The sequence below is a fragment of the Buceros rhinoceros genome, unplaced genomic scaffold, assembly GCF_000710305.1.
Source record: "Buceros rhinoceros silvestris isolate BGI_N320 unplaced genomic scaffold, ASM71030v1 scaffold7347, whole genome shotgun sequence".
Taxonomy (NCBI): domain Eukaryota; kingdom Metazoa; phylum Chordata; class Aves; order Bucerotiformes; family Bucerotidae; genus Buceros; species Buceros rhinoceros.
The window spans coordinates 70,388-81,530 of record NW_010423882.1 but is presented as its reverse complement, the minus strand read 5'-3'; the positions used below and the strand labels follow the sequence as shown (position 1 = coordinate 81,530).

At 40.4% G+C, this 11,143-nt stretch overlaps 1 protein-coding gene across 1 annotated transcript in view; it reads left to right on the top strand.

Annotated features, from left to right (window-relative positions):
* The window catches only part of KCNH5 (potassium voltage-gated channel, subfamily H (eag-related), member 5), a gene marked incomplete at its 3' end in the record, with an annotated part of 110,180 nt that overhangs the window by 29,439 nt on the left and 69,598 nt on the right, over positions 1-11,143 (top strand). The window contains exon 5 of the mRNA XM_010140583.1: positions 2,297-2,689. Coding sequence (XP_010138885.1) covers positions 2,297-2,689 — 393 coding nt within the window. The remainder of the gene's footprint in view (positions 1-2,296; positions 2,690-11,143) is intronic.

The window sequence follows — 11,143 nt, the reverse complement described above, 5'->3', positions numbered from 1 at the left end:
AGAAATTTGTACTCGGGAACAGGTGGGAGAAGATGGTACTGAGGCATAGGCTGCTTGGACAGTGTGCAGTCTCCTCCTTTACAAGTTGTTTAGAGCTGCAAAGAGCTTTGTAGGCAAAGTGCTGTGAGGAATGCAGACTGAGTCGAAGTACACCATCACTGTACAGGCCCCATTTTCTGCATTTCTGAGAAGGTCTGAGGAGGAGTGTTATCACAGCTCATCCCTTGCAGAGCGTATGCCCACCTTTATCAGCTATTTTCTATTATTCTATGATTCTATTCTATTATTCTCTGATTCTGTGATTTTCATTAGTTGTGTACAAGAATAATTCAGAGAGTCTGTGATGAATGCAGCTGACTAACAAGATATTATGTATTCTTTAGTGGTTTAAAATTAAAAATTCATGCTGCATGAAAGAAATAATCATTATAGTTCAGTGGTCTCCACAGCCACTTGCCACCCACTCACCATGTCAAGCTCAGCATGGTATTATGTTAAGAATAATAATTATGCTTTTACAATATCATGGGAGCTCCTAAGCACTCCACCACCAGAGGCGTAGGGAACTATCAAGCATATGTTCATCACATTCGGCTTGAGCCCTAAGTAGCTTATTATTCCAGCTATAATGAGGCTGTTTCCAGCTCCTGCCCCAGTGAACAATGCAGAGAACAAACACGTCTGGAGAAAGCAAGGCAGCGAGTCCCAGTCCTGATATATCATGACAGTAAAGGGTTGACCACAGATAAGTCCAGAGAGATAACCTGAGGTATTATATTGACCATATTATGAGTCATAGCCAAAATGGTGTGTTAAATGCAGGGGGCAGTTCTGGCATTGAAAGAAGATAACAGAGATTTGCACAAAGGCTGCTGTGAAAAAATGACTGCATTGATCATTGCTTTTATTCCAGGGAAAACCCCATGGATCCACCAGCAAGTTCAGTGTTCCACAGTGGCCAGATGAACCCTGCCCATTGGGTAGAGCTTTGTTAATGAGTCTTGTCCTGGTCACATTAAGCCAGATTAGATGCCTTGAGAAGCCACATCCTCCAACACAGAGCAGAGTGAAGGAGGCTGCGGTGGTCCCTTGGTGATTTCTGACGAACAGATTTTCAGTAGAGCCAAACTTTTACTGTCTGATCGCAGTAACAGCTTTCATCTTAAAAATAAGACTGCAAAGAATTAATGAAGAATCGGTACTGTGGTACATGAATTCATATCCGTTGTTGTTGTGCTGTTGATTCAGAGCCATTTGCTCCTCTTCATCGAGGAAGGATGCTGGGTTTGATAATTTTTATGCATATGGGACTGCTGTTTGCAATCCAACCGTCCCTGCGAATACAGTACATCAGTTCCGTACATGAGACCGGGGCAGGTCTGAAACTAGGTTTAAAGTTGCTGGAATTATTTATTTTATCCCATACAGACTTGAGATCCTCAAGGTAAAAGGTGTTATTAGTTCCAAAATACACGAGTTTTTGATTTGTCAGTGCAATATATTGCTACGTTGTGCGTTCCTTGGTGCTTTTGTTTCTTGTGTTGCACCGAGATAAGAGGTAATTATATTAGCTGGGAGGAATCGCTTAAGTGAGTTTGGCTTGATTCCTTTGCAGTGTTTCCAGTTCCACATTTTAAAAGAAGGGCACATGCAGGAGATGATAGTCATATGCAAAAAAGAAAAGGCAAGTAATTATCAGAAGTGAAAGATAACCCACTAGTGATACTGAGCTTGCAAGAGCAGCTACTTTTTGAAGGAAGTGAAAAGGAAGGATGATATTCCTGGGGTGCTAGGGCAGAAATCGTGCGTGCAATGCTGCATTTTAGAAGGAGGTCAGCCAACAGGGCTGAAGTCTGGTTTACCTTTGATAAGATATTGTTCTGGCTCAACAGCAGTTTAGAAAAAGAGGTCAGGTGCAAGGGATTACTCTTGTAACACTTCCAAATATGACTGAATGCTCCCGTTCATAACTGCAGAGCAGAAGCTGCTGTGGCAGTACCCACAACTTCTTTATGGAACCTCTCTGCCCTTCCTGTTGACGTGGTTTCCCCAGTCCATCTGCAAAGACCTCCCTTTTTGCAAGAATATCCTCACATGTTGTGCTGCTCCCATACATTGAGGGATACCTGCCTCCTCGCATTCTTAATAAATCAGATAATTTAGAACCTGTGGGTTGACTTGCCGTGTCCAATGAAAAGAGTCCCGTCTTTGTGCTGCTCCTTACAGAAGTCCATAAGACCCCTTATTGGATCTTGTTAATTGAAAACAATATCATTTGCTTTTCTGTCTTTTACAGGTTCTCCAGCTAGGATCGGATATTCTTCCTCAGTACAAGCAAGAAGCTCCAAAGACTCCACCACACATTATACTACACTATTGTGCTTTTAAGACCACTTGGGACTGGGTCATCTTAATTCTAACCTTCTACACAGCAATTATGGTTCCATATAACGTCTCCTTCAAGACAAAACAGAACAACATTGCCTGGCTCGTGCTGGACAGTGTCGTGGACGTTATTTTTCTGGTTGACATTGTTTTGAACTTTCATACGACCTTTGTTGGCCCTGGTGGAGAGGTTATATCTGATCCCAAACTCATAAGGATGAACTACCTGAAAACATGGTTTGTGATTGATCTTCTGTCCTGTTTACCATATGACATCATCAATGCCTTTGAGAATGTGGATGAGGTAAGCAATTGTAGTCTGACTTTAAAGGATGTTTTAATTAGGAATTAAATTTAGGAGCATGTTCCCAGGCATCTGACGGCAATGAGGCAGCTGAAGCTCTGGGCAAATATGCAGGGATGGCCTTAAACTGCTGGACTTTACCAGCTGGGATGTCCCCCTGCCACAGCCTCCCTTTTCAGCTCATGCCCAGTGACTGCCTTTAAGCTGTCCTAATCTGTGGCAGGGCAAACTAGTATGGCTTGATGTAACTAATCAAAACTCTGTATCAGCTCTGGCTGAAACTGGTCACAAATTTGCCAGTGACTTACATGAAAGTACAGAATGCCTCTGAATGGGCATTTCAGAATCCTGCCCTAGGATTGCTTTTTGAACCGTACTATAATGTTCTTTTTTGGGATGTCTGTTTCAATGTCTGACTGAGAGGGAGATTTATCTCCCTTTTTTTAAACAGTTTTTGAACTACTGCTGGAATTTTAGAAACTGAGGACAGAAAACATAAATATCTCAAATGGATGCTGAATTAAAGCTTTTTAGCTGCTAAGTGTATTAACATTTACAAAATTGAGCTTGAAGCCTAAGATAATACAAAAAACAAGCAATAACTATGACAAATAATGCATGCACAAGTCAGTGTAGAAAAAATTAATAATTAAAATGAAACTATAATGACATTAGGACTTGTTTTAATTCTTTTGAAAGAGCCTCTTATCTTTAGTGCCATAAACGGATGAAAAAGCCTCTGCTCATTTTTTAACATTTTAACAGTTTTTTCTTAGAATGCTGTTGAGTGGGATTTTGTTTTGGTTTTTTGTTTCGTTTTAAATTCTCAAATTTTGCATATATATATTCTCACTATATAAAATCTATATTCTTACTTTTTAATGCAGACTTTGGTGCAGATTTTGTAGAGCTCCTTTAAAATTCCATCCCTGTCGCTCTGCTGAGTACCATCTTTTGACATTGTTCCATTTTATTTATAGCAAATATGACAGAAGTGATAATACTTGCAGCTTAAATTCAAGATCATATGAGGGCTGCCCGTCTGGAAGCAGGTTGTACAGTCAGGCTGTGTAAGGAGGTGGTATTATCAAGGTTGTAAATATAATACAGCTTTTTAAGATAAGCAATTTCAGACTAAGAGGATCCCGATTTTTAAAAAAATTCAGAGTTTTATCCAGATTTTTGTGCTTTAATACGTAAAACAAACAGAAAATTTCGGTGCCCAAGCAGTACAGATTTAAATGATGAGCTTAACCTCGTTGTCTAACATGCAGATGGGAAATAAACCATTTGTAATAACCGTGACAGTAAAGAGAATCATTGGCATAGTGTATTATAACTGATGCACACCTAAAGTGGCAAACTTTAACCAAAGTGTAGTAACAATAGCAAGGTATCATGAGCTCCAGTGATCCTAAAGCTGCTATCATTTACCTTCAAACAAATGAAGCATCAACTCCTCTTTAATAAGAGAGCCAACAGTAACATTTCTTTCTCGTGAAATGGTGTTAAGGACCCTGGAGCCTCCAGCCAACACTGGAGTATAACTGCGTATGTACTGGATTGCACCCCCCTCCAACTCCAGTTTTCTCTGGTGCCTGAAAAGAATTGAAGTGATTTTGAAAACAGGTGTGTAAACAGTCAGTCTTTCCATCTTGGGTCTACGTTTTCCCTTTTCTCTGCCTTCCAGAGGAGATTTTAATTATTTTTTTAATGATATGTCTTCATTTGTGACATTTAAGTCTTTTGAGCTGGTTGGTGTGTTCTGGGTTGTAGCTATTAATGCTCTTTTTCTTCATTTGTCTTTTAATGTTTATTTTAATTGGTACTTCTTTTCTGAGATTTAACTTCTTGGCCTACTAGCAGCCGTGTGTTCAAACACTCTTCATAAGTAAAGAATAAGTAAATCAATAAGCTTAATTTGAAAGAAATACTTGCATTGATTAAAAGGAAAGTATTTCTCATTAGAAGGTGAGTGTTTCCTCCTTAAGGCAAGAAGGAGAGAGAAGAGTTCTTTTAGCTCTTGATTCTGGTAGGTTTTAGCTCTTTATCTTGGCCCTGGCTGTTGGAGGAGAGCATTGTTCTTTAGCATTAAAGTTGGTGGTTGTGGCATTTCACGAGAAGTTAAGGGAAAATCGGAGCTTAGTGGTACAGATCTTGGGGGCAGGTTCTGGTGCTCTTTTAGTTCTTGGTATGGTGTAGAAGGATGGACCTAAATCAGAGTGAGTAGCCCTAAAAGCCAGCTGAGTGAAAGATGACTTTCCAAATTTCCCTTGTGTGTCCCACCTCATCCCTTCTTTTTTCACGGAAAGCATCAAATGCTCCTTTTTTAGTTGTTGAAGGACTAGGCGAGCAGGGGGACACACCACCGCCGGCAGTTTCTTTTCCCACCTGTGGGCAGGTCTCTCATGCATGAAGAAGGATACGGCCAAGGAAGTTTACATCTGTGTCTCTCTATTGTAGATATGTGATGTAGATGCTTGAAGGTTCTCATGCAAAGGTTGCTGAGTCATTGTATAAGGTGCCTTATGCACTTGAGTGCTATTTTATAGTAGAATTAAGGAGATGAATTGGAAGATTAAAAAAAAGGAAGTGTGAGTTTTCTCACTGAGAGTTAGAGTCCTTCTACTGCAGTCAGTTTGGCTGGTGTAGGAACAGTGTCATTTCCATCATGGACAACATCAGGCCAAGGCTGGAGTCTTGTGAAATTCCCACCTAAGGCAAACATGACTGCAAATCAAAGTTGTTTTATTGTTGAGTAGATGTGGAGCCTTGGTAGAAGGATGTGTTACGACACACAAATTGAGAATGGGGTGGGATTAAGATGATTTGAGACAGAATTAAGAGGTATAGGTTTCCATGCCTGGAGTTACAGAGCCAGGCTGTTACAGTCTGCTCTGGGGCATTTGGGTTTATGGCAAAGAGGGGAAAAGGTAAGATAATGAGAGAGAGAGAGATACCTTGCACAGCACAGAGTGATCTAAATTGATGTGATGGATGAGGAATTAAGTGGCTAAGTGGTATTGAAAGGGTAGGAAAACAAGGTAAAATAGGCTGGAGAAAAATGAGCTGAGAGGAATGTGGAATCTGCAGAGGGATATGTATTTTATTTAAGAAAATTGGTAGGATGATAGTCCTAGAAATCAGAAAAATGCATGTTGTCTTTTCTAATTGGGAAATAGTACTTGCACCAAAATACATTCTGGCTAATCCAAAGCTATACGGAAAACCTTTCACATGCAGAAGTGTGAGAAGGGGCACTATAAAACATCCCGAGGAAAGCAGCCAGTTTTCAAGGTATGAACCAGAACGGAGGGTGTGTGCTCACAGTCTCTGAAACTAGGCTGTTTTTTTTCCTTTTTCTTTTCTTTTTTAACTTTTTAAGTAAAAGAGTTCCCTGAAACTTCAGATTTAGTCCAAAAGTACATGTTTGTCTGTCTCTTCTTTTAAATAAAAAAAAATAAAGAAGAAAAGTTTGAAGTAATGGGGGATATGGTGTTTGGAGTCGAAGATTTTGTTCACATAAAGTTCTTATTAGGCTCTGAAGTATATAATGACTGGAACTTTGCTTTTTGTCTTGGAATTACAAGTCACTTGTAGCGACTCTGATTATTTTTTTTTTTTTTTTTCCCTGAGTACTTAGCTGTATGCAACAACTCTTTCCATGGGTCTAAGCACCGTCACTTGTATTTCTAAAATCATGACTCCCTGCTTTTGAAGCTAGAGAACTGTGTTACCTTCAGGCTTAGCCTTTAGATGTGTTCTGCCTTCTAGAAGCAGATAAATATCCAGCCTCTGTCAGTCTGGGCTACTACAACGTTGGTGTGGGTAACCATCAGTTCCAGACAAGGTGCAATTATCAGAGTCACACCGTACTGAAGTTGTCAGCGGATGAGTCTACGGTATGCTCGAGGATGCTAATCCCATTGCCTGTTCAGATATGGTCAAACCATGCCACAACTCCCTTTGGGACCAAATGCATGGATTTTATCCCAGGGAAACCAGGGCGTTGTGCAGGTGCTTGGTTCTTGTCCCCACATGGAGCTGTGCAATTGGTAGAGTACCTGGATCTGGAAGGACCTCAGGGATCCACACTCAGGTACAGGTGCACACACAGAGCTGCGGAGGGCTGTAAATTGGTATAAAGAAAAAATATTCCCAGGACTAGGGATGGACAAGGTTTTGGCCAAAGGGAAAATGCTTCCACAAATTAAGTGTTAAAAACAACTGAAAAAGCCCACTTCGGTCTTTGGAAAAAAATTGGTGTCTTTTTTATTTTTCTCCTGGGAATTTTCACTGAGATTTATGAATTTCTGAGTTTGTAAAAAACCAAAACATAGAAGCGTGATCTCATAAACATGTCCCTAAAATGACATGGCACATGTTGCAGAGAAAGAGACCAGGTGTCAGGATGGTACATACAGATAGCCAAATAGATGGTTTTCAAATGAGTTGTATAAAAAATCATCCTTTCTGCAAAAATTAGTTTTCATGAGCCAGTGGATGGAAGTCAAAGCAGACAAATTTAAATGACCTGGAAGTCTGAAGTTCTATGTCTATTGTTTAATAGTGTAAGACTACATGACCCAATGACCTTTAAAATTTAGCGGTTGGTGCAGGACGTATTAAGACATGGAATCCGTGTAATTTTAATATTTTTAAAACTGCTATTATCAATCTCTTTCAGTGGTGGCAGAAACTTCTTTACATCACTGCAGTTAATAGCAACTAAAATACCAACATCTGTAAATTGAAAGCAAATAAAAGCTGATTGATACAACTAGTTTAGCCATATTCACGTCTGCAGTGCTTTCCCATAAACATTCTGTTTTCGGGAGCTATTTGAAAAGGATTTATAGACCCCAGTCCGAGCGACATATGCAAGGTGAAGATAAATGGGTGTGTTTCAAGAATGTGGCTTTGGCTCTGGAAGTCTATGCCTAGCTACCTTTCTTAAATCTAGGTGGCTGACATGTAGAAGATAATTCCCAGAATTAAATCGCTGCTGCAGCCAAGTGTTAAACCAAGATGAAAACTCCTAGCAACATAACGACAGAGGCACTAAGCCTGAGACCTGGCATTTCCCCCTTTATTGTGAGTCGGAAGGCAATTAAATATGAGGAATACTGTCATCCTGCTGTAGAGCGCAGAAAACCACAATATAATCATACAATGGCTTGGTTATGATGTCCAACTATAAATGTATCCATCTTGATGTGTGTATTATGTAGATGGTAAACCAACATTCATTCCTGGCGCTTATTCACCCCTATTGCACGTAGTTGCAGAATTGCAGCACGTCTCTTTAGCCTTTAGTCAAACTAAGGTTGTATCCAAGTCCTGCCCTGTTTAATTACTAGCTTTTTTAATGCTGTACAAGGTCTGGGATATTTTCGCAGGCTCCCCTGTGGAGACAAGAGAATGCCCTCTGAATCTGAGGGGCAGCTTGTGAAGGGAAGGGCCTGAACTGGAGTTGTTGCAGGGGGTGCTGTGGGGGAAGGCAGGGTTGTCCCTTGAGATGAATGTGACCTGGTAGCCTCGTGCTGCACCATTCTGGTGTGGATTATGACATGCTGAACTTTGATTATATGGCTCAGTGGCGGTTTGTTGTTTTCTTTTTTTAGATGGATTGTATATGTTACTGTGAAGCAGATGTTGGCTATGTGCCATTTAAATCAAATCTGTAGTCAGAGCCGTATTAAGTGATGTAGAGTCCAGCTGGGGCAAACGGTGTGTGGAGCACTTTCAAGCGAAGCTTTGAGTCCTGCATGATCCCTTCGCTAGCAAAGGAGGGAAAGGCTTATAAAGGAGATGAGGCAAATGAAATAATCCGTTAGATACTCCCTGAAATAATGCTGATGGGAGTAGCACAAATCTACCTTACTGAGATTGCTATACAAAGCCATCAATGAGAGGAGAAGAGTCGCAGGCTTAGGGGGATGAGGAGTTGCCCTGCACTACAGGGAGCCAAGGTCCAGCCTTGGAGAAACTAACTGCATGGCTGATACCAGAATTAGCAAAGTTTCACTAGCGAGACAGCCTTGTCACTTGTTCAGAACTAGGTTGGTGTTACGTCTACACCTTGGCGTCAGGGATAGGTGTAGTTCTTGCAGAAACATTGCAGCTCAGGTTACTCTCTTCAGATATTTCTTCCCTTTTTAGTTCTATATTGACACATTTTAATGCAAGCAACAAACTATGAATTTCCTATCAGCTAGATTTAGTACCCTGGTCAGGAAATGTCCCAACCAATGTGATACACCTTCCTCTCCCTCCCATTTCATCCTCTGTCCACATTCTCTAAGTGAAAATTATCAAATTTTATTATATCATACTCTTTTTTCCCCACTAAGCACACTGATGCACTAACAAATAAATAGAGCAAGATGCCACATCCCCCTTTACTTGGATCTGGAAGAAATATCTTGAAGTCAGCCTTCTTTTTATAACATCATCACTTTGAAATGTATTGCATTGTGTAGTTATGCCATAAACAATTCACTAGGAGTTTATTTATAATAATAAAGCTTATTGACATTTGTGTAAGGGTGGGGGGGTGGGAAAGAAAGAAAAGCTTCCTCATCCTCCTGGGGAAAAAAAAAAAGGAAAATCTCAAGTGATAAATTTAGAAGTTCTTTTAGAGACTGCATGAGAAAACGTGCTTGCTTTCATTTTGCTGTAAGGACTCACTTTTGTGCTCGCTGCAGTCACTGCTCCCATTGCGACCAGTGGTGCAGGTGAGGTATTAAACAGCTGCTGCCTGTGTCTGGACCCGGGATGTAGATAGCCTGGGCAGAAGCAAAGGCCCTTACTCCCAGGTGGTTTTACGTAATTGAATGCAACGCTAAATTTAGTTCTTAAAAGTGGTGATAAATCAGAAATACTGCTTTTTTTTTTAAATTTTATTTTTCTCTTTCCAGCATTTTGATTTGTAACTCTGCCACTTTATTATATTAATTGTTTACCTAAAAAGAAGAGTTTCGGAGATACGTTGGAAGATTTAATATTAACACCAGTAAAGAAGCATTAAGGAGCTAACCAGGGATTTCAGAGCTAAGCTCTATTAAAGTAGCTAAGCTCGAAAATTTCTTTTGGGAATGATTTGCTAGTTAAGTTTCAAAGAGCCTGTACGTCCTCCTGAGTTTGGATACTGCTCCTGCGCTGCACAGAGCAGGACCTTCTGGATACGTGCCTGCAGGCTCACACGTTCGTGTTGGCAACACTCACAGTTTCAGTTGTTCCCAAAATCTGTAGGCACTTTGTTTTCTTTTAAATTGTGTACTACTACATCATGTAACTACTGCTGGGTGAAGACTGCCAAGGTTTGCAAAAAATGGTGACTTTATCACTGCTTCAGTACCAAATGCTGAGCTATACCTTGACTTGACAGAATGAGCTAAGTGATTTGTTGTTGTGATTTTTTTTTTTTTGTATAATTACTTCTGTTGAGGAAAAGATAATGAAAGTTTTGCCCATGCTTCTTTAACGAAAGTATTTGGACTGTCTTTCAAAATGTACTAAGTATGGCATTCCTCTGATGAAACACAGGGCCAGATACGGGCACGTTCAGGGTGTGGCTCTTCGTGGTCTAAGACGTGTCTCCACTAGAGGTCTGAGGAATCACCCTGCCCTAAAATGCCCATTTCTCACCATTGAACTATAAGGACAGGCTCGTGTCACTAGCTCAGATGCAGACCCCTGCACGGTGTAGTTTTGGCCGAGATGAGAGGCTTGCTCCCCTTGAGACTGTATTTGCCTCCTTCAACTTTTCAAAGGGCAAAAGCGTCTTTGCTTTGTAATTGGGGTTTGGCTTTTCCTCTTGATGGTGGAAATGCTCAACTGATCCGTCCAGGAACTGGATTAACCTTTTCTGTGAGGGCAACCCACTGATTGCTCTGAGTCACTGTGCGATTAACCCATATACCCAAATATTTAATTTGCTCAGCTAAAGATCTTTGTAGCTGTAGAAATTTTTGTTAATTTGCCCTGTAATTAACACTTTGAGGCTCTGAATTGTTAAACTTTGTCACATTCTCCTTTATTCCCACCCAGTTATTCTTTGCACTGACAGTGTTTTCCAAACGTGTGCCATCAGAAAATTTTGTGACCGTATAATATTTCTGTTTACTTCACTAAAAACCCAGCAAAATCACCGAGAGTTGCCACTTGTAACCCTTCTTAAACTTCCTTTTAATGCTTTCTGTTTTGCCATCCTTTTCACAAGTTCTTCAGTGATCTTACAATCCCAGTTGTGGTCCCCATTTTCTCTGTGTTTCCTAATAATTTCACCCCTTGTGTTACTGAAATACTACACTTTTATTTCGAAAATGGGGTGTATTATCAGAGAAAGCTATCAGGAAAACTTGGCTGGATCCCAGGCAGCCAAAGCTTAGCAAACCTATTGTTGCACTGATTGCATTTTTATTTATCTCAATGTTTCTAATTACTCTTTCC